Consider the following 27,764-nt stretch of genomic DNA (forward strand, 5'->3'; position numbering starts at 1 on the left):
CACTCCCTCTAGGACTCCCTCTCCCACTCATCCTTTCCTACTCATTGTCCCCCCCAGCACTTACCTCTGAGATAGCAGAATATGCTACACTAGCACCCACACCTTCTCCCTCCCCACCATTTGGGGCCCCAAACAGTCATCTACTGCATCCAGTGCTCCTGTTGTGGCATTCTCTACATCACAGAGACTGGGGTTGCAACTGGGAGATCATTTTTGTTTAGGATCTTTGCTCTGTCCACTGCAATAGCACGGAGCTTCACATAGCCAACTAATTAAATTCCTCACACCATTTCCATACCAACATGTCTATCCACAGCCAAACCAAGGCCACCTGCAGATTGGAGGAACAACACCTAATATTCTGTCTGGGCCCTCTCCGTTGACTTCTCTGGTTTCTGTTGTGTCTCTGTCTCCTATCTCTGATTCTCTGTTTTTCTCCAACTCCCCACCCCCTTCCCTCTCTGTTCAGAGATGCCACCCTCCCGTCACTTGTTAGCTTTTTTTCTTTTGCCCTCCCACTCATATCCACCTACGTCCTCTTGCCTGTTGGCCTGTGCTCCTCCCTGCCCCTTCCCTCCTCCCCTCCCCCCACCTTTTTATTCAGGTGCCCATGTACCTTTTGCTCATACCTTGATGAAGAGCTCAGGCCCAAAACGTTGGTTATATATCTTTGCTTCCTGTAGATGCTGCATGATGTGCTCAGTTTCTCCAGCACTTTTGTGTATTACACTTCGCTCACAGCCACTGCAGACTTTCCTGTTTAACCTTGCTCTGCCTGTAATGGGATAAGCATAATCGACACACTATTCCAAGTGTAATTTAACCAAAGTTTTATCTCGCTGTCTATAAAGGAAACCATGCCATATACCTTCTTTACCACCCTAGCTACATGCATGGTCATTCTCAAGGTTCTGTGGACCTGAAACCCCAGATCCCTTTGCAGGTCAATGCTTTTGAGAACCCTGTTATTAATGTATATGTTACCTTTGATTTTCTTCCTGAAGTCCACCACCTCAGACATGGTTGAACTTGTTTCTAAAAGTACCATCACGTCATCTCCTGATTTACAATGGCCTTGACCAATCAAAGTGCCCTTTTCTCCTGATTCTCTGATGTACCTATGAATGAATGCATTCCAAGGAACAGAACAGTTCTTTAGGACTCTTGTGGGTTGCTCACTGATTAAAGCAATTACTTAGTTTTCAAGCTCTGCAGTCTTGTCATACTTCATTATGAATGAATGTGCACCCTGCTAATTGGAGTAAGCTTCAGAACTATTCTCATTCTTGATGATAATGGGTGAAGAGAGGAGGAGAGCATCATGTGAGTGATAAATGCAAGCTTAAACTTATCATTGGAGATGACAAAATGTTTTGGAGCAAGCAATTAGCTTCAAAATTTTAGGAATTGCTTGGAACTTAAATTACTTTGATAGTTTCAACAAAACTTTCAATTAATCATTTTTGCAAAACTTTTCTGTGTTTTTTCGGGGGAAAAAAGGCACAAGGGGCAAACTGTGAGTAAGATTTTATTTTTAAGTGACTGTCTAAAAGAAGAATGTGACTGTTAAAATGGAATACAGTAAAATCCTTGTTATCTGGATTTCAAGCAACCAGCAAAAATAAATTTGAGGAAATAAATTAAAAACTTAAAATGAATAAGAATAAAATTTGAAATAAAAGTTTAAAATTGGAAAAGTAAATGTTCTCTGAAGTAACACATGAACTTTTGAAGATGGGAGCAAGTATTCAGCCAGTGGAGTGCCTTAGTCATGCTTTGCTCGTAGCAGTTGTTTGAATAAAGTTGTGTTTGAATAAAATGGTGTCCCCCAGGATGACAAGCTGGTTGATGGCATTCGCCGTTGGCTGCCTGGTCAGTAAGAGTCTTTATCTTTATTACTATGTTGTTAAGTGTATTAGTAAGGCTTTATTTGTAAACTAGGGGGAAAGGATGATTAATTATCTATAATGTTATTGTTCATACTTCAGTTGGCTCTGTGGAGATGCAGCGATGGTTAAATGTTTTCAAAGAATGGAACTGAACTTAAAAGTAAAATTCTTTAAAGTTATATATTCATGCAAGTGAAGTTTGTTAATATTTTTGACTTTTAAATTGTTTATTCTTAAAGCAGGTATATTAGTTAGGCATTGTATGAATGTGTCTCATGCAACTGGAAAATTTGCTTATCCGGTGTCTACCAATCCCTGTGGGTATCAGATGCCAGGGATTTTACCGTCATTTCAAAATGTCTTGAGTTTTGCATTTTCATTATTATTTGAATATTGAAATCATGCGGATAAAGTTCAGAAAGTGAACATCATTGATTTGAAGTTTTTCATACAAGCTTTGCCAGGTTCACATGGGGAAGAGGGTTGCTGGGTGTGAATTATATTTCTGTGTATTCTGTTCCATGTTTTATAGTATTGATGTTTCTAAAATGGCAAGTTTTCCATCAGGTTCTGAAAATTTAAGGGGCAAATCACTTGCGTTCAATGTATTTTAGAACTTGAGTCTAGGAACAAGGAGGTTGCCTTTGGAGGTTCCCATACTCATCAGGGATCAAAAGAATGTGATCTTGCAGAAATGTAATAAAGGTAGATACTGAGAGAATGAGTTCCCCTGTTTAGGGAATCTAGGAAAAGGGCACATTGAAATGGGAATAATTTCATTTTTGAAGGGAGTGGATTGTTGAAATTCTGTGCTCTCAAGAATGTGGTGGAAGCAATCATTCAATGTTGCATTCAAGAGATGGATGGTTCTTTCTGGACTACAGAGGAGGTATAGATTATGGAATAAGCATGAATATGGCGTTGAGATGAGGATCAGATCTGTGTGATCTTATTGAATAGCAAACGAAGCTTGGGTGTGGAAGAGGGAAGCTTCAGCAATGTATACCCCATTTCAATGTTTTGACTCCTTCAATTTTGTCACGATATCTTTTGTTTAAATCTTCAGGAGTGAAAAAAGGAGACAGAATTTCAATATATATGCCGATGATTATAGAATTGGTCGTTGCCATGTTGGCTTGTGCCAGAATAGGAGCGATCCATTCCATTGTGGTAAGTGAAGTTTACATAGGATAAATACCACAGAAGTAGGCTAAAAACTATATTTGCTTTCATGTTTTCCTTTATCCTCCTCTCACCTTTTCTCATCGATTTATATAGCCCTCTATTCTCTTCACCCTTAGATGCTTATCTGGCCAATCCTTGTATCCATCTTCCACCTTTCATGATGGCAGTGAGTTCCATATGCTCACCACATTCTGAATTCCCCATTTAATTTCTCTGTGGTTATCTTGTATCAAAGACTTTGCTTTGTCCCTCTCACAAGTATAAATATTCCACCTCTTATCAACTTTGAAAATATTTTGAATTATTCTTCAGACTAGTTTCTAATGGCTTTCAATTCTGGCACCATTTTCAGAATTTTTTTTTTCTCCCCTGTGTTCTTTTATCTCTCTCTAAGAAAGTAACCAAAGTTATTCACTACTCTCAAATGTGTTCTAACCAATCTTTATTTTAGAAATTTGATGCAAAATTCCTGTATTGAGAATTTCACTGAACCATTTCCCAATTTTGCCTTTCACAAATTTAGACATTCTATGACTGATTCTAAACTTGTGATCAGCATTTTGCACCTGCCTGGATCAAGTTCCTTTACCTTTTGATCCCTGTCTTGAAGCCAAGTGGATATTAATTGTGTATTTGCCATGCATATATTTCTAATCTTATAAATGTCTCACAACTGATTTGGGAAAGTAGGTGCAGTATAATTCCACTTCTCTGAAGTGGTTGGGACAGGGCCTATGTCAGATAAATGTTTTTTTTAGATAACTGGTCACTTAAAAAAAAAACAACCCAGTAGCAACAGCAAATCACTTGTAACAGTGTTTAAGCAACAACAAACAACAAGGGATGGCTTTTTAAGCATTAAAATAATGTTTAATTCTCATCAAAAAATGGGAGGCTGCTCTCCTTGATGACACCAAGACAAGGGATTTTTCCTACCACTTGCAGCTGGGAGACAGTGGCATGCAGTTTGAGAGGGATGTTGGAGAGAAAAGTCAATAGGGGAAGGTAAATAAGAAATGGAAATAGAGAGGGGTGGGAGGGAGTTACTTGAAACAAGGACAATCATCGTTTTAAGTTCATGTCGAGTGAATTTTTTTTCAACCTGTGAAGTCAGTTCTGCTCTAAAAAAATTCAGATAAATGAGGATTTCAGATTTGTTTCGAATATCATCATTTATCCAAAAAAAAAATTTTTTTTAAATTCGATAAATGAGAATTTCTGAGAATCTGATTTCAGATAATTGGAGTTCTATTGTACTTTATCTTCATTTATAACACATGTCAACTGCCTGAGCCCTTTGTCATGTTCATAACCCATCATCTCACTGCTCTCCCACCTCAATATCTTCGTAGTTTCCATGTTGTTCCAGCTTGTGCATTTTTTTTCTTTTATTGAAACCCATAGTGATTGTATTTCCCAACTGAACTTTCCCCTCCATGTTAATTGGAAAATTAAAGAAGCTAACTTAAATGGAGGACTAAAATACTATTACCTGGCCTTGGACTGCCCAGTTAATAGAATTTCAGTGTTCCTTATGGACCTTGCATTATGGGTGTAGAATTTTGAGTAAGTGCAGTTAAACAAGCATTGTACTATGCATGCCCATGGACTTCCATGTGCTGGTCCATCATGCACACGGAACAGTCAACATCAATTTCGCCCTAAGGTCTTTGAGTCCAACTTGAGGACCAAATATATATTTTCATGATTCTAGAGTCATTTGACCACTCAGCTCCAGCGATTTTATTCTCCCCTGTGATGGAATCTTTTTTTAAAATTTCTAATTTCTAAAGAATTATGAAATAATTCTAACTTTAATATTCAGTTTGCAGGATTTTCTTCAGAATCTCTATCTGAGCGAATTCTTGATTCTCACTGCAACTTGCTAATTACAGCAGGTAACTAAACATGTGTTTCCCTGATGCATTTTATATTGGCATTCTTTCAGTACTTCCCTGGTGGGGTTAATGTACATGTGATAAACTGAGAAATGGATGCATTGATGTTGATTACTATTGTTTTAATTGCAGAACAGACAAAAGCAGTGAACCTAATCTGGTCTTGTGTCCAATAGGACACAAGGGTGTGTATTGAAACCTAGCTGACTTATTGGGTGTACTGCCTTTTACTTGTCATTGTACCTGACCTGAGCAGTCTTTTTGAAATAAGATGCTTCTCAGCATATGTAAAGACATGCCGGTGGGAAATTTAAATCTTATAACAAGCAGCATATAAACATGCATCTAAATTGCAATACATTTAGTGTATGTAGTATTTTATAATGTATGTAGTAATAGCTCAGTTATTCTGCACGTGCTGGACTTGGCAGGTGTCAGTAATGAAGAATTGAGTCCCTCTGTGCTGCCACTTTCTTGGTCAGGCCACACCTGGGCATTTACTGAATATTGGCCTGACAACTTCCTTTGGACTGTCAGTTAAAGTATGCTGGTTTTCAAAATGGTGGCAATAGAATTGTAGCAATGTAAATGTGATGAGTTTTAAAGAAAGAGACCCAATGATGCTTTATATCCAATGTGGTGGTGGTCTAGAGACTTGGTTGTCCATGCTCAAAGATCACTTCAATGTAAATACATACAAAAATATATCTATTGTTAATGGAACTAGATTGCAAGACATTTAAGTGAATGATCAGTTGCCCAAAGTCTAACCAGGGCTCGGGCTATCTTGTCCAGTTCTGACCACTGCACTTTGGAGTGGACATACTGAGTTCAGAAAATTAGATTTGTTGAATCAGTCATGGAGCTCTTATTGGACATCTTAAGTAGAGATAATTTCCGGTCACTTTACACTTGGTTTTCAATCCAGTTTAAATACTACATACAAATCTAAATATTTAACATGGATAACTCTTAATTTTAGATGGATTTTATCGTGGAGATAAGCTCATAAACCTGAAGCAGGTGGTGGATGAAGCACTCGGGAAGTGCAGAGAGAAGTATGTTATTTTGAATATAAATGATCATTTTGTTCAGAAATATAAAAGGAATATATTTTTACATGGTTATGGGCCTCTCACCAGTGTTCAGAAGTATCTGGATATCTTTGTACAAGAAATTCTGAAAGTTTATGTGTAGGTATAACAAGAAATTAGGAAGGCCGATGTGACTTTTATGGCAAGAGGATTTGAGTACAAGAGTAAAGCGCTTACTGAAAGTACATTTTTTTAAAAAGGTGGAAATAATCCACAGGTTCAAATGTATGTCAAAGGGTTTTGAACCTGAATTGTAAGTTAAAAGTCAACAGAAGCTGTCTGACTTGTTGAGTATTTGGACCATTTCCTGCTTTTTTCCCCTTCTAATAGGGATAGTGTTACAGGATATATTATATATAAATATCTCTTTAAAAGAGATAGATTGTGGGGACGGTGGGGGGGGGGGTCACTTCACAGTGTAACATTTTGCAAAAGACATCTAATTTTAAATGCAAGAGCTTTGCTGAAAGTGAGACATTGAGGCACCAGTACCTTTGCAAAGACAATGGAACTGCTTTGGGAAAAGAACTTTAAAAGTAGGCGAAAATCAAAGCCCAGGCTCAAGTGCTGATAAAGATCTTTCAAAGATTGGGCTTGGAGCCTTGGAAGTGCTTGTTCTGGTTTTTACAAGCAGAGAGAGTGATTCAGTTCTTCAGTGGTGCTTGGAGGCTACAATATGGCAAGCTGGCAGGCTTGTTGAAAACCCCATTTTGAAGATGGGTTCTGAGTTCAGCCTGTTGAAAACCCTTGTAGTCCTTACAAGAGAAGATGGCTGTCTAGAGTGTTTCTCCTGAAATGAGGGAAACAAGAGGAACTCTTGGAAGAAGTTATCATTAGGAAAATCCTGATGGCGCATGTTTCTTCAGCAAGACACTGAAGTGGCTGATCGGACAAAATCTATTTGTGTGTTCAATGAGCAATAAATCTCTCTCTGAAACTAACAAGAAACTTCCTGAGTGGAAACCATTTACCTGAAAGCACCAGAGCCTGGTGAAACTTCATAAATGTTAAATTCTGTGCACAGTATAAGAATTGCCTGATACTGGTGAACTTGGAGGAGTGAGAGGTGAGATTAGATTGTGAATCAAAGAACTTTCCTGAACATATACACATTACATACACGTGCGCTTAGAATTAGAAGGGTGTTAGGTTAGGTTAATAGTAATAAGTTAAAGATTGATCCTGTTTTTATGTTTAAAGAAAATTAAAAGCAACTTTTGTTTAAGTTACCATTTGTCTTGGTGAATTTCTATTAGTGCTAGGTTTTGGGGTCCTCTGGCTCATAACATAGCAATAATGGTTCATCAGATTGATTCCTGAGATGGTGGGGTGGACCTTGGAGGAAAGATGAACAAGAATGGGCGGACACTCTCTTGAGTTTAGAAGAATGAAATGGAGTAGATGTAGGGATAATATTAATTCTGACGGCATTGCCCTGAACCAGCAATCTCATTCTCAGAATGAAGGCTTGACCATTCATGACCAAGTAAGGACAATAAAATCCTCATTCAGAGAATAATGAATCTTCAGAATTCTGCCTGTGGGGCATGGAGGTGCAATCGATGAGTATGTTCAAGGTTCATATTTTTCCTGGGGATCCAAGGGAAATGGGATTTGTTCAGGAAAGTGGGACGGATGGAAACGAACTTGACGAAGGAGCAGATATGAATGACTTGCTCTTTACTTCCAATAATGTGTACAAGAAAATACTGATTAGACCTTCTGATGCTTTTCAGCATTGGTTTGAATTTATCCTTGACATTTCTATTTTCAGAAAGTTCAGGCCTTTAAATTTTTTTTCCCTCGCTTCAAAGGGACTTTCATGTTAACAAATGCATTGTTGTGAGACACATTGGAGGCACAGAAGAAGCTTGTGAAAATGAGAATTCAACTAGTTCGCAATCACCTCCTGCAAAAAGGCCCTGTCAGGTGAGGAATGTCAGATGTATTTTAACATGCTCTGCAAAATTGGATCAATTTTTATTTTGTGGTGAAGATTTATTTGCCACATTGGCGATGCTGGGTTCAGCATCAATTAGGTGGTGTAGATATCTCCTTGAATACAGTATCGTCTTGCCCTTGCCTCAATCTACTCTTCAGCATTTATCTCTAGCATTTATGCTTAACTTGTTGACAGCTGTGGTGATTAATTATGAAAACTTGAGCTGTAAATGTTAGATTATTTTCAAAAGTAATCTGTCACATTCTTAATTTACGTACAGACTGATTTCAAAAGTGAAAAGCAATAATTAACTTTTTGCTTAAACTTGCCATGGAATTTATGTTCAAGTCCAGTTTAATATCTGATTACACAAGTACAACCCAACAAAACAGTGTTCTCTGATCCTCGGTGCAAAACAACCAGATATAACACACATACATACAAACAAACAATACATGTGCACGACAAGTATTCATAGACACAAACAAGCAAATAAATAAATATTTGCAATTGTGTTGAATGAAAGAGGTCTCTGAGTATCTGTTTTAGTATAAAGTAGTTTTGAGTTTTCAAAAAAAACTCTTTACCAAAACTGTTGCATCTTTCATCTACAAATTTTCTACAGGATAAAGACATTGAGAAAGCAACGAATACTCCTCATAAAGTACAGGTATTTTAGTTTTAATGTAGCTGTCAACTTTAAAATCTGAACCTTAGCTTTGCTATATGCTTCTCTTCTTGCCCATTCCATTCCTTCAATTTATTAATATTATTTATGGAACTAGTGTAAACTGCCTTTAAAATTTTTCCATTAAGGGATTTGACAGGCTAGATGCAGGAAGATTGTTCCCAATGTATATTGGATATACATCAGTGCACTTTTCAGGTCATCCTATCATATGCTTCCCCCAACATAAACAATCTATCAAAATTTCCTTAAAAGAAACAAGAATTTCTTTAAAAAAAAATCAAGCTTTGGCAAGGATGGACAAAGTTATTTTTTTCAATTAGATTTAGGTTGCCTCACAGCTCCAGTGACCAGGTTCCAGATCCGACATTTGGTGCTGTCTGTGTGGGGTTTGCATGTTCTCACAATGACCATGTGGATCTCCTCTGGATGCTCCACTTTCCTACCACACCCAAAGATGTGCAAGTTAATGGGAAAACTGGCTGCTATAAATTGCCTTTAGTGTTTGAGTGGTAGGATCTTAAGATGATTCTATGGGAATATGGAGAGAATAAATTGGGATTGTTGTAAATGCAGACTTGATGGTTGGCATAAGTGTTGCTCAAAGGGCTTGTTAGAACATAAAACAGAACATTATGACACAGTACAGGCCCTTCGGCCCACAATGTTGTGCCGATCTATATATTCCCAAAAAAACCTATACCCTCCCCACCTCATAACCATGATTTGTCTTTCATCCATGTACCTAAGAGTCTCTTAAATGCCCCTGTTCTTCCAGCCTCTTCCACCGCTCCTGGCAATGCATTCCGGGCACCCACAACTTTGTGTTTTTCTTTTAAAAAAAACTTACCCCTGAGGTTTCTCCTAAGCCTTCCTCCCTTCACTTTGTACGGATGTCCTCTGAAGTTTGCTACTCCTACCATGGGGGTAAAGGTGATGGTTGTTTACCTTACCTATGCCTCTCATAATTTTGTAGACCTCTGTTAAATAGTCACCTCATCTTTTGCTCCAAAGAGAAAAGCCCTGGCTCTGCTACTCTTGCTTCATTTTTCAATCCAGGTAAAAGCCTGGTAAATCTCCTCTGCACCCTCTCCGAAGCTTCCACATCCTTTCTGTAATGAGGTGACCGTAACTGAACACAATGTTCTAAGTGTAATTGCACCAGAGATTTGTAAAGTTGCAACATGGCCTCTCAACTCTTGAACTCAATCCCCCAACTAATGAAGCCCAGCATATCACCGGCCTTCATGACTATCATATCAATTTGTGCGTAAACCTTGAGAAATGTATGGATTTGGGCCGCAAGATCCCTCTGTTCTTCCACACTTAAGTGTCCTTCCATTCACCATGTACTCTGCCTTCAAACTTACCCTTCCAAAAAGCATCACCTCACATTTATCTGGATTGAACTCCATCTTCCACTTTTCAACTTTGCTTCCTGCTGTTACCTACGACAACAGGCAACATTTTCTACAACTCCTTTAACCTTTGTATTATCCACAAATTATAACTGACACATTCCTCTACATCTTTATCTAGGTCATATATAAAAATCAGCAAGAGCGGGGGTCCCAGAACAGATGCCTATAGAATCCACTAGTCACTAACTTCCAGGTAGAATACTTTCCGTCCACTACCACTCTGTTTTCTACAGGCAAATCAATTCTGAATTCACACAGCCACAGTTCCATGCACCTCATGATTTTCTGACTGAGTCTCATGAGGGACCTTGTTAAATTCTTTACTAAAATTCATATACACCACATCTACTGCTCTACCTTCATAAATTTATTTTGTTAACATAGAAAATAGGTGTAGCAGTAGGCCATTTGGCCCTTCAAGCCTACACCGCCATTCATTTTGATCATGGCTGATTATCTACTCAGTACCCTGTTCCAGCTCTCTCTCCATACCCCCTGATCCCCCTAGTCACAAGTACTAAATCTAACTCTCTCTTAAATATAGCTATGGAACCGGCCTCAATCACTTCCTGTGGCAGAGAATTCCATAAATTCACCACCCTCTGAGTGGAAAAAATTCCTCCTCATCTCAGTCCTAAAGGACTTCCCCTTTATCCTTAAACTGTGACCCCTGGTTCTAGACTTGCTCAACATTGGGAACAATCTTCCTGCATCTAGCCTGTCATATCCCTTAAGGATTTTGAACGTTTCTATTAAATCTCCTCTTAATCGTCTAAACTCCAGCGAGTACAAGCCCAGTCGTTCTAGCCTTTCTTCATATGCAAGTCCCACCATCCCTGATATCAATCTGGTAAACCTTTTCTGCACACTCTCCATGGCAATGATGTCCTTCCTCAGATAAGGAGACCAAAACTGAACACAATACTCCAGGTGAGGTCTCACCAAGGCCCTATACAACTGCATCAATACCTCTCTGCTCTTGAACTCGAATCCTCTTGATATGAATGCCAACATACCATTCGCCTTTTTTACTGCTTGCTGCACCTGCCTGCCTACTTTTAATGACTGATGCACAGCGACACCCAGGTCTCTTTGAATCTCCCCATTTCCTAATTTGTTACCTCCTCAAAAAGCTTAATTAGGCTCGTGAGGCCCGACCTTCCCTTAACAAAGTCATGCTGACTATCTCGGAGAAGACTACTACTCTAAATGCTTATAAATCCTAACCTTAAGAATCTTTTCCAGTAGTTTGCCCACCACTGGTCTATAATTCTCAGGATTCTCCCTATTACCTCCAATCCTCAATCTAAAAATGTTTGCTTTAAGATTAGTAATGAGTGATCATAATAGATTGAAAACTTGTGCATTTTGAAGGATAAATTGTATGGAGTGGTTTACTAGTTAAGATCTTGTGTGCCGCTGTTTCAGTATGGCAACTTCTTTCTCCTTCTACTAAAAGCAAGTTTCCATTTTGCTTTTCAGCTTTTCATTCCATTTGGGAATTCTGGTTCATTGATATTCTGCTATTTGCAATTAATTCTAATGCAGGATTTCTCTCCGTGAAATGTCATGGCATGAAATGTCTTTCCCTCTGCAGATGCTGTTTATTCCTTCAGCAGTCTGTTTTTGGTTCCTGCATTATCAGACTTGAACTTTTTTAAAAAAAAGTAATTTAAAAAAATTTGCAACTCTCATTTCTCAGTGTTTAACTTTTAATTAAAATGTATTGCATCTGAAACGCCAATTTAGAATGTTGAGCACTTGCATTTTATTTTGTACTCTATGATCAAGATGAAGTTTTAATGTGGTCTGTTCTGTATGTTGTGCTGCCAGGCATCATACAGCACCAAAATTTCAATATACTTTTGCTGCTGAACATTAGTTACATTTGTGAGGAAGGTTTTTTTTTTAAATTTTTTATTTTTCACACCATAAATCACATTAGCCATGATCATTTGTGAAGAAGGTTGAAGCACATTTCAATTATTCAAGGAGAAGAGATTGGAAAACTGATATAGTCTGATGTGATCTGCAAAGATCTTTTCTCATCATACCAATTCCATGGATGTAGAATGCAATCTGCAGTTTGAATCTTAAGTAATTTACTTAATTTGTAAATAAGCATGTAAGCAAATTAAATATTGTAGATAATTTGCTTTGTTGCCTTTCCTTAATCCAGACTTGTACCACTTTCAATGTGGATGTTCTGTTCAGTTATTGGCCCTAATCCTTGCACACTTGAAATACAGGCAGGTTGCATTACCTTTCCTGTGTCCTTCTGGATATCACAAAGTACTTTGCAGTGCGTGCAGAACTATTTACAGTTTTACTTCCAGGACAAATATCATGGACATTTGGATGAGCAGAAAGGAGTGGGGAGGGAAAGGACTGGACGAGTGGAAAGGAAGGACTGGACGAGTGGAAAGGAAGGACTGGGGGGGCGGAAAGGAAGGACTGGGGGGGCGGAAAGGAAGGACTGGGGGAGCGGAAAGGAAGGACCGGGGGGTCGGAAAGGAAGGACCGGGGGGTCGGAAAGGAAGGACCGGGGGGTCGGAAAGGAAGGACCGGACGGGCGGGAAGGAGGGACCGGACGGGCGGGCGGGAAGGAGGGACCGGACGGGCGGGCGGGAAGGAGGGACCGGACGGGCGGGCGGGAAGGAGGGACCGGACGGGCGGGCGGGAAGGAGGGACCGGACGGGCGGGCGGGAAGGAGGGACCGGACGGGCGGGCGGGAAGGAGGGACCGGACGGGCGGGCGGGAAGGAGGGACCGGACGGGCGGGCGGGAAGGAGGGACCGGGCGGGCGGGCGGGAGGGAAGGAGGGACCGGGCGGGCGGGCGGGCGGGCGGGAAGGGGGGACCGGACGGGCGGGCGGGCGGGCGGGAAGGAGGGACCGGACGGGCGGGCGGGCGGGCGGGAAGGAGGGACCGGACGGGCGGGCGGGCGGGCGGGAAGGAGGGACCGGACGGGCGGGCGGGCGGGCGGGAAGGAGGGACCGGACGGGCGGGCGGGCGGGCGGGAAGGAGGGACCGGACGGGCGGGCGGGCGGGCGGGAAGGAGGGACCGGACGGGCGGGCGGGAAGGAGGGACCGGACGGGCGGGCGGGAAGGAGGGACCGGACGGGCGGGCGGGAAGGAGGGACCGGACGGGCGGGCGGGCGGGCGGGAAGGAGGGACCGGACGGGCGGGCGGGCGGGCGGGAAGGAGGGACCGGACGGGCGGGCGGGAAGGAGGGACCGGACGGGCGGGCGGGAAGGAGGGACCGGACGGGCGGGCGGGAAGGAGGGACCGGACGGGCGGGCGGGAAGGAGGGACCGGACGGGCGGGCGGGAAGGAGGGACCGGACGGGCGGGCGGGAAGGAGGGACCGGACGGGCGGGCGGGAAGGAGGGACCGGACGGGCGGGCGGGAAGGAGGGACCGGACGGGCGGGCGGGAAGGAGGGACCGGACGGGCGGGCGGGAAGGAGGGACCGGACGCGCGGGCGGGCGGGCGGGAAGGAGGGACCGGACGGGCGGGCGGGAAGGAGGGACCGGGTGGGCGGGCGGGAAGGAGGGACCGGGCGGGCGGGCGGGCGGGAAGGAGGGACCGGACGGGCGGGCGGGCGGGCGGGAAGGAGGGACCGGGCGGGCGGGCGGGCGGGCGGGAAGGAGGGACCGGGCGGGCGGGCGGGCGGGCGGGAAGGAGGGACCGGACGGGCGGGTGGGCGGGCGGGAAGGAGGGACCGGACGGGCGGGCGGGCGGGCGGGAAGGAGGGACCGGACGGGCGGGCGGGCGGGCGGGAAGGAGGGACCGGACGGGCGGGCGGGCGGGCGGGAAGGAGGGACCGGGCGGGCGGGCGGGCGGGAAGGAGGGACCGGACGGGCGGGCGGGCGGGCGGGCGGGAAGGAGGGACCGGACGGGCGGGCGGGCGGGCGGGCGGGAAGGAGGGACCGGACGGGCGGGCGGGCGGGAAGGAGGGACCGGACGGGCGGGCGGGCGGGCGGGCGGGAAGGAGGGACCGGGCGGGCGGGCGGGAAGGAGGGACCGGACGGGCGGGCGGGCGGGCGGGAAGGAGGGACCGGACGGACGGGCGGGCGGGCGGGAAGGAGGGACCGGACGGGCGGGCGGGCGGGCGGGAAGGAGGGACCGGACGGGCGGGCGGGCGGGCGGGAAGGAGGGACCGGACGGGCGGGCGGGCAGGCGGGAAGGAGGGACCGGGCGGGCGGGCGGGCGGGAAGGAGGGACCGGACGGGCGGGCGGGCGGGCGGGAAGGAGGGACCGGACGGGCGGGCGGGCGGGCGGGAAGGAGGGACCGGACGGGCGGGCGGGCGGGCGGGAAGGAGGGACCGGACGGACGGGCGGGCGGGCGGGCGGGCGGGAAGGAGGGACCGGACGGGCGGGCGGGCGGGAAGGAGGGACCGGACGGGCGGGCGGGCGGGAAGGAGGGACCGGACGGGCGGGCGGGCGGGAAGGAGGGACCGGGCGGGCGGGCGGGAAGGAGGGACCGGGCGGGCGGGCGGGAAGGAGGGACCGGGCGGGCGGGCGGGAAGGAGGGACCGGACGGGCGGGCGGGCGGGCGGGCGGGAAGGAGGGACCGGACGGGCGGGCGGGCGGGCGGGCGGGAAGGAGGGACCGGACGGGCGGGCGGGCGGGAAGGAGGGACCGGACGGGCGGGCGGGCGGGCGGGCGGGAAGGAGGGACCGGACGGGCGGGCGGGCGGGCGGGCGGGAAGGAGGGACCGGACGGGCGGGCGGGCGGGCGGGCGGGAAGGAGGGACCGGACGGGCGGGCGGGCGGGAAGGAGGGACCGGACGGGCGGGCGGGCGGGCGGGCGGGAAGGAGGGACCGGGCGGGCGGGCGGGAAGGAGGGACCGGACGGGCGGGCGGGCGGGCGGGAAGGAGGGACCGGACGGGCGGGCGGGAAGGAGGGACCGGACGGGCGGGCGGGAAGGAGGGACCGGACGGGCGGGCGGGAAGGAGGGACCGGACGGGCGGGCGGGAAGGAGGGACCGGACGGGCGGGCGGGAAGGAGGGACCGGACGGGCGGGCGGGAAGGAGGGACCGGACGGGCGGGCGGGAAGGAGGGACCGGACGGGCGGGCGGGAAGGAGGGACCGGACGGGCGGGCGGGAAGGAGGGACCGGACGGGCGGGCGGGAAGGAGGGACCGCACGCGCGGGCGTGCGGGCGGGAAGGAGGGACCGGACGGGCGGGCGGGAAGGAGGGACCGGGCGGGCGGGCGGGCGGGAAGGAGGGACCGGACGGGCGGGCGGGCGGGCGGGAAGGAGGGACCGGACGGGCGGGCGGGCGGGCGGGAAGGAGGGACCGGACGGGCGGGCGGGCGGGCGGGAAGGAGGGACCGGACGGGCGGGCGGGCGGGCGGGAAGGAGGGACCGGACGGGCGGGCGGGCGGGCGGGAAGGAGGGACCGGACGGGCGGGCGGGCGGGCGGGAAGGAGGGACCGGACGGGCGGGCGGGCGGGCGGGAAGGAGGGACCGGACGGGCGGGCGGGCGGGCGGGAAGGAGGGACCGGACGGGCGGGCGGGCGGGCGGGAAGGAGGGACCGGACGGGCGGGCGGGCGGGCGGGAAGGAGGGACCGGACGGGCGGGCGGGCGGGCGGGAAGGAGGGACCGGACGGGCGGGCGGGCGGGCGGGAAGGAGGGACCGGACGGGCGGGCGGGAAGGAGGGACCGGACGGGCGGGCGGGCGGGCGGGCGGGAAGGAGGGACCGGACGGGCGGGCGGGCGGGAAGGAGGGACCGGACGGGCGGGCGGGCGGGAAGGAGGGACCGGACGGGCGGGCGGGCGGGAAGAAGGGACCGGACGGGCGGGCGGGCGGGAAGGAGGGACCGGGCGGGCGGGCGGGCGGGCGGGAAGGAGGGACCGGGCGGGCGGGCGGGCGGGCGGGAAGGAGGGACCGGGCGGGCGGGCGGGAAGGAGGGACCGGACGGGCGGGCGGGCGGGCGGGCGGGAAGGAGGGACCGGACGGGCGGGCGGGCGGGCGGGCGGGAAGGAGGGACCGGACGGGCGGGCGGGCGGGAAGGAGGGACCGGACGGGCGGGCGGGCGGGCGGGCGGGCGGGAAGGAGGGACCGGACGGGCGGGCGGGCGGGCGGGCGGGAAGGAGGGACCGGACGGGCGGGCGGGCGGGCGGGCGGGAAGGAGGGACCGGACGGGCGGGCGGGCGGGAAGGAGGGACCGGACGGGCGGGCGGGCGGGCGGGCGGGAAGGAGGGACCGGGCGGGCGGGCGGGAAGGAGGGACCGGACGGGCGGGCGGGCGGGCGGGCGGGCGGGCGGGAAGGAGGGACCGGACGGGCGGGCGGGCGGGAAGGAGGGACCGGACGGGCGGGCGGGCGGGCGGGAAGGAGGGACCGGACGGGCGGGCGGGCGGGCGGGCGGGCGGGAAGGAGGGACCGGACGGGCGGGCGGGCTGGCGGGAAGGAGGGACCGGACGGGCGGGCGGGCTGGCGGGAAGGAGGGACCGGACGGGCGGGCGGGCGGGCGGGAAGGAGGGACCGGACGGGCGGGCGGGCGGGCGGGAAGGAGGGACCGGACGGGCGGGCGGGCGGGCGGGAAGGAGGGACCGGACGGGCGGGCGGGCGGGCGGGAAGGAGGGACCGGACGGGCGGGCGGGCGGGCGGGAAGGAGGGACCGGACGGGCGGGCGGGCGGGCGGGAAGGAGGGACCGGACGGGCGGGCGGGCGGGCGGGAAGGAGGGACCGGACGGGCGGGCGGGCGGGCGGGAAGGAGGGACCGGACGGGCGGGCGGGCGGGCGGGCGGGCGGGAAGGAGTTACCGGACGGACGGGCGGGCGGGAAGGAGGGACCGGACGGACGGGCGGGCGGGCGGGCGGGCGGGAAGGAGGGTCCGGACGGGCGGGCGGGCGGGAAGGAGGGACCGGACGGGCGGGCGGGCGGGCGGGAAGGAGGGACCGGACGGGCGGGCGGGAAGGAGGGACCGGACGGGCGGGCGGGCGGGAAGGAGTGGGGAGGGCAGGGACCGGACGGGCGGGCGGGGAGGAGTGGGGAGGGCAGGGACCGGACGGGCGGGCGGGAAGGAGTGGGGAGGGCAGGGACCGGACGGGCGGGCGGGAAGGAGTGGGGAGGGCAGGGACCGGACGGGCGGGCGGGAAGGAGTGGGGAGGGCAGGGACCGGACGGGCGGGCGGGAAGGAGTGGGGAGGGCAGGGACCGGACGGGCGGGCGGGAAGGAGTGGGGAGGGCAGGGACCGGACGGGCGGGCGGGAAGGAGTGGGGAGGGCAGGGACCGGACGGGCGGGCGGGAAGGAGTGGGGAGGGCAGGGACCGGACGGGCGGGCGGGAAGGAGTGGGGAGGGCAGGGACCGGACGGGCGGAAAGGAGTGGGGGAGATTGGATGAGCAGAATGTGGTGTTAAAAGGAGAAAGTGTAGATTCTGTTATTCCACACCAATGGGATAACATTTAAAATAATGACAAAATATGAGGAATATAAATTCATCAAAATATTTGGTCAAGTGGGGAACCTCCTTGGGAAGGGCTTAGTTTTTCAACATCGAGTAAACCCAAAATGGGTAGGTTTGATGTGGTTTGAGTTGGAGAATCTTAAATGTTTTATAGCACACTTGATCCAAACCCAACCACCTCCAGCTGCATTTGGGTGATGAACTGCTGCAGGTCTTTTTTGGAAGGCTGTTCTCTGATTTGGAGCAAGCTACCATGAAGGATACAACCAAGTTGCTTGTATTTCAAAATGTCTCATCACTTGTCCTTTAACCTAATTGAAGTTGGAAGATGCTGTGAGGTGGCTATGGTGAGTACTGGCAGTGTATTTTTTTAAATTGATGCACACTACAACGAAGTTCAGTTGATGGGAAGAGTGAATATCTTGTGTTCTTACGAAGGGTCTTTGATTCTGAAATGTTCACTCTCTTGCTGTTCCAACAGACGCATTATAACCTGCTGAGTATTTCCAATATTTTCTGATTTTATTTTGAATATTTTGTGTGATGGATTATGTGTCACTCGACGGTTGCCATGTTTGTCATGGAGATTGTGTAGATTCTTGATTGTTGTTGGAACCACACTCTTCCTGGTAAGTGGAGAATATTCCAATGTACTCCCCTGTTCTGATGTCCTTTTTAGATGGTGGAAAATCAGGAGATGAGCTATTTGATGGAAGATCTCCAACTGCTGACCAACCCCTTTATTTGCAGTAGGAGGCAAAGTGGATTAAAAGATCATCCCATTGATATACTTTAAGTATGGAAAATCACGCTGGCTATCTCAATGCTAACAAAATCTTTGGGTTGCAGAAACAGAACTGATTCCTTCAAGCTATTAAAGAACAAAGCTTGAAAAGCAGAATTGGCTGAATGTACACTTTTGGGATTTTTCTAAAGTATGTTTCTGATTTTAAAGAATGGTGAGATTCTGTTGAAATCAAGTTAAATACCCTGAGTAATAGAAGTTATGCAAAAACCCTTGGTTTTTAAACACAACAATTTCTAGTTTTATTTCTATTTCTTAATATTTGATTGTTTGAAATGGCAAACACTAACATGTTATTGAGCACAAGGGAAAATCTTATAATATACATAGAGGCCAAGAAACATTTCACTTTGCTGACATGTGCATGTTCATATTCTAGTTACAATTAGTGTAAGTTTTGATTTTTTTTTGTGCGGCTTTATCAAATTTTAAGACTTTAGTTTGCCCAACATGTATAAAATATTCCTCTTGATCAAATGCTGGAGAAAACTGAACTTCAGTTACTTTGCACTGTCCAAGCAGATGCAACTTTTTTTGAATAAGTAATCATGCCAAATCTCTGTGCATTGACAGCATGACTTCAACTTCCTACTGAAGAATTTAGACAAATGCTGGAATTGTTGTTTCAACTCCTGCATACTATACTGCTTAAACATTACATGTATTTTTCCTTTTTTAATTCATGTGAATTCTGCAAACTTTTACTATGTCTTTTCTGTAGAGTTCTTGTATTTGTTATTACATTTATTGTGCCTCAAAGCTATTTGTGTATCTTTGAGATTTTGCACAATCACCTTCTATTCAATCTGTGAATGTACTGAAGGTTTTCATGGTCTGTTTTATTTATCTCCCTCCCTTAGTTTGGCTCTGTTGAAAACATTTTTGCCTCAGATGGTTATATGGTTGCTTCGCAGGTTTTGAGAACAGAAACCAGAGTCTGCACAATATTCCTGAGTTGATAGAAAGTGGGGAGAATATTGGGATTAATAAAGAATTGATGCGAATGGGCAGCTGCCATGGACTCTGGGCCGAAGGGACTCTTTCTGTGATACATGTCAGTGACTCTGGAGAGCCTTTCTCTCTGTTCTGATGGTTCAGATGGGTCTTGGAGATCTTGCGGCACTATTCACTGGAGAGCAAGAAGTTCTGTCATTATCCAATTAGACTTTGTTCAGCAAACATCACCAACATTAGAAATTGGGCCCATTGCATTTTTTAAAGATATTTTTAAATAAAATTTACTTGCTGCTTTTACAATCACTTTTTTCCTTAGGAAACACTAATATATGTGTAAATATTAATTACGCAAGTACTTCATTTATCCAGCATAAAATTCTAAAGATGCACAGATCATCCAGCATTCTAAAGGATCAGATGCAAAAGCTTCAGTATATACTTGCATCAGTATATACCTTTAAACACCAACTCTTTTTTAATGAAGATTTAGTCTGATCTGGATCCTTCCAGCACTTGTTTCAGATTTTCTGGCACTGATTTATTTGTGCCGCTCTTGTTCTGTAGCTTGTCCCATGATATATCAGAATAAAACTTTTAAATGATGAATATTAAAATTATTTAATATTTTAGCTTTGATTTCATTGAAAATTGAAAATGTTTTAATTTCCAAGCATACTATGAATTCTTGACAGAATAAAGTTGGATCTTAATTTACATTATAGGTGCATTTTAATAGTTGCAATTGGTTTTATTTGCAATTTTTATGCATTTCAGATACCATGGAATGCAGATGTTGACATTTGGTGGCATGAGCTGTTGAAGGAAGTCAGTGATGAATGTGAACCTGAATGGTGTGATACTGAAGATCCTCTCTTTATCCTTTACACTAGTGGATCAACGGGGAAACCTAAGGTAATTACCTTGCTCTAGATATGAATAAATATTTGAAAAAATAACTTGATGGCTACTAAAAGCGAGTTCCCATTCAGTGATCTTGGAGCATTATCACAAGACACTTCCTATCCACAAAGAGTTGTGTAATTTCTTGGGAGAGGCTTTTTTTTAAAAGTGAGGAATAAAACCAGACACTGGAGAAGGAATAAAATATGGGAATGTAAAGTTATACACAGAGTTAGAAACAGGTGTTTAGAGGGACCTAAGTGTCCTTGTACATGGATCACAGAGGTTAAACTGCAGTAAGCAGTTTGGTTGGCAAACGGTCCACAAGCCTTTACACTATTTCAAGAGGATTTGAGTACAAGGGGAGAACTTTCTTTCTGCAATTTACTGTAAAGTACCATGGAGTGATCACATCTGGAATATTGTGTGAAAGTCTCTTCTCCTTATCTAAAGAAGAATATACCAGTACTTGTGGTAGAGAGTCCATTAGTCAGATCTCTGGGATGACTTATTTTATCACAAAAAGTGGGATTGAACAGATGACAGCCCCTTTTACACAGCGATTCCACTTAATTGGTGTGTAAATGACCTGTCTTTACAGCCAGCTCAGGTCGTTCACACTGAACCAAGAAAAGCTGGGGCAGTGTGCCTTTTAGGCTCTGATACTACCTACTTCGTGGGTAATGCAGGGGTTGAAAATTACTCCCAATCTCGCATTCGTTGTGTTTACACAAGTAAGTGAAGTGGTTAAAAGATGGTTAATTCCTGTCTTTTAATGGCTATGTATAAGCCTTTCCTTTTGGAAGAATGAGACTAATCTCATTGAAACAAATGACGTTTCTTGTAGGGCTATATGTGGAAGGTGCAGAAATTATATTTTCTTTGGCTTTCTAAGGGGTCACTGACTCAAAATAAGGGGTCAATCAATCTTTGAAAAATCCCTATCCACGAGAATTATAGAGCTCAGTAGTTAAGTATATTCAAGACCCTGATCAGTAGATTTTTGGACGTAAAGAGAATCAAGGGATGTGAGATAGTACAGGAAAGTGGTGCGAAAGTAGGCAATCAGTCATGGCATTATTGAATGATTTGGACAGGTATGATGGGCCAGGGGGCCTTTCCCCTGGCTTCAGTTGTTTTAGTTCTTAACAGACCGTTGTCATACCCACGCTCCTGTTCGGCTCCAAATCATGGGTCCTCTACCGGCATCACCTACGGCTCCTAGAACGCTTCCATCAGCACTGTCTCCGCTCCATCTTCAACATTCATTGGAATGACTTCATCACCAACATCGAAGTACTCGAGCTGGCAGAGTCCGCAAGCATCAAATCCATGCTGCTGAAGATTCAACTGCGCTGGGTGGTTCACGTCTCTAGAATGGAGGACCATTGCTTTCCCAAGATCATATTATATGGCGAGCTCTCCACTGGCCACCGAGACAGAGGTGCACCAAAGAAGAGGTACAAGGACTGCTTAAAGAAACCTCTTGGTGCCTGCCACATTGACCACCGCCAGTGGGCTGATATCGCCTCCAACCGTGCATCTTGGCACCTCACAGTTCGGCGGGCAGCAACCTCCTTTGAAGAAGACCGCAGAGCCCACCTCACTGACAAAAGACAAAGGAGGAAAAACCCAACACCCAACCCCAAGCAACCAATTTTCCCTTGCAACCGCTGCAACCATGCCTGCCTGTCCCGCATCAGACTTGTCAGTCACCAACGAGCCTGCAGCAGACGTGGACATATCCCTCCATAAATCTTCGTCCGCGAAGCCAAGCCAAAGAAAGAAAAAAGACCAATTCAGGAGACTATATTGAGCATATGAACTGATAGTGTGAGCTCTTTCCTAATAATTAAATCTTTAGCCTCTCATTTGAAGGTGAGCAGTAAGACAGCTGGTTCACGTGAAGCACTAGCTTTACACCACAGAAACATTTCATTCATGGAAATAAATATACAATTGGATGGTTAATGGCACAAAGCCTAATTCTCCCCAGTCTATCAAATTGGAAACCTGTCAATCGTTTTGTCATGGCAACTGCCGTTTTGTATCATGTCTTTATCCTCACTGTCCTGAAGTAAATTGTTTTTAACCCCTTCAGAGATGCAGTGGTTCTTTTAAACTGGGAAAAGTTTCCATTTTTTTTAAGCCCACTGCACTGGATAAATCACTGTTAAGGCTCAATTTTGGCATTTAAGAAAAATTTGGATAGGCACGTGGATGCGAGGGGTATGACGGGATATGGTCTGGGTGCAAGGCGGAAAAATAGTTTGGCACAGTTGAAAAGGGCCTGTTTCTGTGTTGCAGTGTTTTATGGTTAAATCATATAATAGTAAACTGAAATATTCTCCCATGAACCAGAATAGTCCCAGAATTTATGCAATAGCAATTTATGAAGAGTTCCTTAACTGCGAAAGAAATTGCCCAAATGCACGCATGTGAGGACTTTCCTCCTATTGCTTGCCATTGAACAAGATTAACTATCAATTGAAATGACAGGTTGTGCACCATTCAGTAAAAGTTGTTTCAAAGGCAGGCAGAGCCTTGAGACTTGTTTATTTGATCTAATCAATAAAGTGAATTTGGCAGATTGCCATTATTAAAGTAAAAATCCTGTGGTAACTTGAATAACCAAGGTCTGATTTTAGGGCTTTAGCAAACCCATTCTCTTCTCCCCTTAATAATTCTTGATTTTTACCAGCAGAATAAAGTTGCATTTTAATAGCTGTAATTAGGTCATTTTATTATTTGCAAAATTTAATGCATTTCAAATACCACAGAATGTAAATGTTGACCTTTGGTGTCATGAGTTGTGGAAGGAATTCTATTGCCGTTTTAACACAGCGATCCCATTTAACTGGCGTGTGAACGACCCATGTTTAAAGCCAGCTCGGGTCATTAACACTGAACCAAGAAAAGCCGGGTGAGTGTGACCTATTACATAGGAACCTGGCATCCTGGTGCAGAAATGCATCGGCTCCTACCTACCTTGGCAGGTAATTACCATGATGAAAACCACCCCCCATCCTGCGTTTATCACATTTTCACACAGGTAAGTCTTGCGGTTAAAAGGCGGTTAATTTTTGTCTTTTAAGTTAGTAGTGAATGATGAATGGTAAATCTGAATGGTGTGACACTAAAGATTCTCTCTGTATCCTTTATACTAGTAGGTTGTCTGTTAGCAATTCACATAAAATGTATAAACTGAAGTACTCTTTACCAACTTTTTTCATAATTTACCTCCAGCACCATTCTGGTGAATCTACTCTTCCCTTTTCCCACTCCCTCACTTTCAAGGTCAATGTATCAAGTGTGCTAAATAAACTCTGCACCTTTGCTAATTGCCAGAGACTTGGATAACTAACGTGTTTTTTCCCCTTTTTTATTTTAATCCAGTTCTGATGAAAACCAACACTATAGTTTGTAAACCTGCCCATTAGCCTTTGGTGGTTTCTGTGCTTGGACTTCCATATCTCAGTCTCTCAATTCCTATACTTCTTGCCAGATAGTAAATGGCCCATGTTCTTAGTATTATGTGCACATTTCTAACATGATTCCTAACAATTCCTCACCAGAAGGCAGGAATTTGTTGCCATTGCTCTGAACAAAAAGTACAAAGTTACCCACTGTGGCTCAGGCTATGTCTTGCTTTTAAGTGTGGAGGGTGGATGTGGGAAAAATAAATTCCATCAACAGAGCAGCTGGGGGGAAAAATGCTATTTGCCACTTTATTTTTTCTGAAGTACAGTACTGATCTATCCTTCACGTTTAGCCAACTTTCAAAATTGCTAAATGTTTCTGAATATCAGAGATGTTGAAAAATAAAATTAAAATGCCAGTAAGTTAAAATATGTATATTAAAATATTTTATGTTTTTTTAAAACTCCAGCAGTCATTTAAAACATTCCTAAACAAAAATATTAAATTGAGTTCTTTATATCATTGATTGAAAGGCCTGACCTGGCTGAGCATTAGGGTTGGTGAATTGCTTCAAGTTTACACTCTGTTACTGAACAGCAGAACAGAAGTGAAACAAGGCAGAAAATAGTTTGGCATACTCTAGAAGGACCGAATGTTTTGTTTCTGTGCTGTAATTATCTATGGTTCTAAGAAATACCCCATTGGAGGGCAATTGAATAATCACTGCAATGAATGGCAGTGTTATGAAACTACCATGTTTCTAGTTGCTTTTGACCTTCTATCAAGTTGTTGCCCTTTTTAAAATTTTGCAATAAGCGTTGATAAATGTTAGATTTAACTATAGAGTGAAATTTAGTTGCCCTTGGGTCCTGACTGGTGCCAGACCACAGAAAGTCCAGGCTACTGAAATTACCTCTATCTCCCTCTGAACAGGTTAGCTGTTCTTTTTAAGTCCGAGCATCCCTACATCACTTAAGAGTTCAGTGAATTCTCCATAACCTGAAATTTCTGTGTGGGAAACACTGTTAGCTTAGATTACACAAGTTGATTAGCTATAGATAAGTACAGTTGGATTTTGGATCTTAGTTCATTAATATAGATCTGTATAACAAATTCCTAATATGTTGGACCAAGGGAACTGTTGGACCACAGTCTGTAGGGCAAGAGAGTTTCAACCTGTGTAACTAAAGTACATAATTTTTGACTGGCTACAGTCAGAACTTTCTTCCCACACACTTGTCTAATTAAGAATCCATAATAATTTGTAAACAAATCTTTTTCTTCTCTTAAAGGGTGTGCAGCATACAATTGGAGGCTATCTTCTTTACACAGCTACAACATTTAAATATGTATTTAACTACCAACCTAATGATGTCTATTGGTGCACAGCTGATATTGGATGGATTACTGGGCATTCATACATTACTTATGGGCCTCTGGCCAATGGTGCCACAAGTGTCATGGTTAGTACTGAAATATCAATATTGACTTCTCATCAATTGGGCAATTAAAGTTTTGTTGTATGTTGCTCTTTAGGTAAATTATCCTAACTAGTAGATGAAAGTTGCAAAATAAATATTGATAACTGCTTTCCCTCAAGGCTCAACAAAAAGCTCTGCATTCAAAGAGGTGTCCCTTCCTCTGATTAATTCTCACCTTTCCTTTTCTATCCTCCTATCAATGTCCAATTATCACCTTTTGTCTGTTGGCTTGTGCTCCTCCCCTGCTTTTTCTTCTCTTCTCTTTTTTTATTCAGACGCCTGCCTGCTCTTTGCTCATATCTTGAACGGCTCTGGCCTAAAACATTGGTTATCTATATATCTCCTATAGACAGTGCGAGACCTTCTGAGCTCCTCCAGCACTTTTGTGTTTTTACTACAATCACATTGTCCACAGACTTGTGTTTCTTTCCTTTCAACCAATCATCTTCGTTCATTTATCGCGACTACATTCAGTACATTGAATTTGTGGGTTAAATCTTAATCTCTAATATTCATGATTATTCTAAAACTGGAATAACTGCAGTATTAGAAAATTCATCTTTGTTTCTGTCAAGATTAATAGTGACAACAATGAATTAGTAATTAAACCTTTTTATGGAATAGATGAAAGGAACAAAGCAAATATTACACAAAGATTTCACAAACATTTTGAACTAGAATTACCAATAGATTTAATTGTTACTGCCTTTTTTTAAGTAATGTTTTTGAAAACTATGTTCCAGTTTGAAGGTTTACCGACTTATCCAGATTCAAGTCGATTCTGGGAGATTATTGATAAATACAAAGTGTCATCATTTTACACTGCCCCCACAGCTATTCGATTGTTAATGAAATATGGAGATGATCCAGTTAAAAGGTAAGAAGTTGTTTGGGGGGAAAAATTCCACAGTTTCTGATCTCAAGTAGAAATTTATTTGGTATTGGTAGATGTAAACACATCATGTAATAGGAATTATATTTTTCTCCTACGGTGAAACTCCGTTCCATTCAAATCAGTTAAGTGAATGTTGGATTCTTGTCATAATGTCCATTTGTTGTTATACAGGTGTTACTGGTCAAGGACTAATTCACCCCAACTCTTTTCCACGGAGCTATTGTAAATGTAAATTCAGGGTTAATATATTTTTACAAGAATAAAAGTGAAAAGTGCCCAGCAGTTTGAAATGTTCTGAGCTGAGAAATGGTTAACATATGGAAGAATTCTGACCTACTTAAATATTCAATCTTGCAGCCGGTTTCCCATTTTGCCATACTGCATGATGTGCACACACAGTGGTCTCCAGTGCCCAAGAACATTTGTGGTCTATTTTGGTCCTGTGTGGCGAGAGCAGATAGTAAGCGTTCTTGGGCAGAACCTATGCTCTAGCAGCAGGCATGCTAATAGTTCCCTTGAACCACTAGGACAATCACAACAGTTCTAAAAGGGAGCAACTTGTAAACTGTCTATCAGAAACGTGTGGAGACTGGGAGTAAGGTTCTGGACACTGCTACTGCAGCTCAGTGGTAGGGCTTGAAAGAGATATCCAGAGACCAGGTTAGGCCTGGCCTGATCTTGTGATGTAGAACCCATTGACTTGCTCTATTCAAAACTGTATAGGTGGGAAGAAGTCTGTCACCATGTAACTGGACATTGCTGGTCAGTATCAGTGCTCCATTGATTTAAAATGCAATTTCAAAAAGCTCTTTTAGTAAGCTGGTAGAGGTTCAGAGGGTTGTTTGATTCTTTGAATTACCATCTCAATTTTGGCCTCCTCAGATCTTGTAAATGAGAACATCTGCAGATCCTGGGTTCCAGTGCAGTGCACAAAAGTGCTGGAGAAACTCAGCAGGCTGTGCAGCATTGTAAAAGGCAGTCGACATTTTTGGCTTTGGGTAGGAGTAGAAACAGGCATTGCAGTGTTTGGAAATAATGAGGTTAGAGGCCGAGGAAAGGAGATTACTGGAACTGATGATGTCATTGATGGTGCTGGAGATGGCAACCTGATGTTTCTTAGTGAGGTCTTGTTGACAAGGTAAGAGGTGGTGTCTGAGAACTGTTGTCAGGCCTATTTTTGTATGATATACGAACAAAATTATACTGTAATTTGAAGGTGTGTCATTTTTGTGTTTGAAGTTACAAATTTGGATTTTTTTTGTGAATTTTTGTTCCATTTAGGTTTAGTAGGCAATCTTTAAAAATCCTTGGTACAGTGGGAGAACCAATAAACCCAGAGGCCTGGCATTGGTACTATAAAGTAGTTGGTAATGAGAAATGTCCAATTATGGATACGTTCTGGCAGACTGAGACTGTAAGTGTCCTTCAAACTTTGCACTTATGAAGGCTCGACTGATTATTTAATAAATTTATAAATTGTGCATTTATTTATTTTAAATTTATTTAATTAAAAACATTTTTTTGACATACAGCATGGTTACAGGCCATTTCAGCCCACGAGTCTGAGCTACCAAAGTTACACCACCATCCCCCCACCTGGTACGTTTCGAACAGTGGGAGGAAACCTGAGCCCCTGTGGGAAAAACCCACGCAGACGTGGGGAGATGTACATACTCCTTACAGACAGTGCGGGATTCGAACCCCGATTGTTGGCGCTGTAAGGCATTGAGCTAATCGCTACACCATCCATATCAATAAAGATATTGTGATTT

General features: G+C 46.2%; 1 protein-coding gene across 2 annotated transcripts in view; it reads left to right on the forward strand.

The window, feature by feature from the left end:
• acss2 (acyl-CoA synthetase short chain family member 2) overlaps positions 1 to 27,764 on the forward strand; it is a 49,737-nt gene that overhangs the window by 10,250 nt on the left and 11,723 nt on the right. The window contains exons 4-12 of one of the 2 annotated variants that reach the window (XM_069883998.1): positions 2,956 to 3,059; positions 4,900 to 4,972; positions 5,955 to 6,030; positions 7,881 to 7,995; positions 8,634 to 8,678; positions 20,071 to 20,208; positions 24,909 to 25,079; positions 25,841 to 25,974; positions 27,274 to 27,406. In XM_069883998.1, coding sequence (XP_069740099.1) covers positions 2,956 to 3,059; positions 4,900 to 4,972; positions 5,955 to 6,030; positions 7,881 to 7,995; positions 8,634 to 8,678; positions 20,071 to 20,208; positions 24,909 to 25,079; positions 25,841 to 25,974; positions 27,274 to 27,406 — 989 coding nt within the window. The remainder of the gene's footprint in view (positions 1 to 2,955; positions 3,060 to 4,899; positions 4,973 to 5,954; positions 6,031 to 7,880; positions 7,996 to 8,633; positions 8,679 to 20,070; positions 20,209 to 24,908; positions 25,080 to 25,840; positions 25,975 to 27,273; positions 27,407 to 27,764) is intronic. The other variant, XM_069883999.1, reaches the window with a different exon arrangement.

This window comes from Narcine bancroftii, chromosome 6 (genome assembly GCF_036971445.1).
Source record: "Narcine bancroftii isolate sNarBan1 chromosome 6, sNarBan1.hap1, whole genome shotgun sequence".
NCBI classification, from domain to species: domain Eukaryota; kingdom Metazoa; phylum Chordata; class Chondrichthyes; order Torpediniformes; family Narcinidae; genus Narcine; species Narcine bancroftii.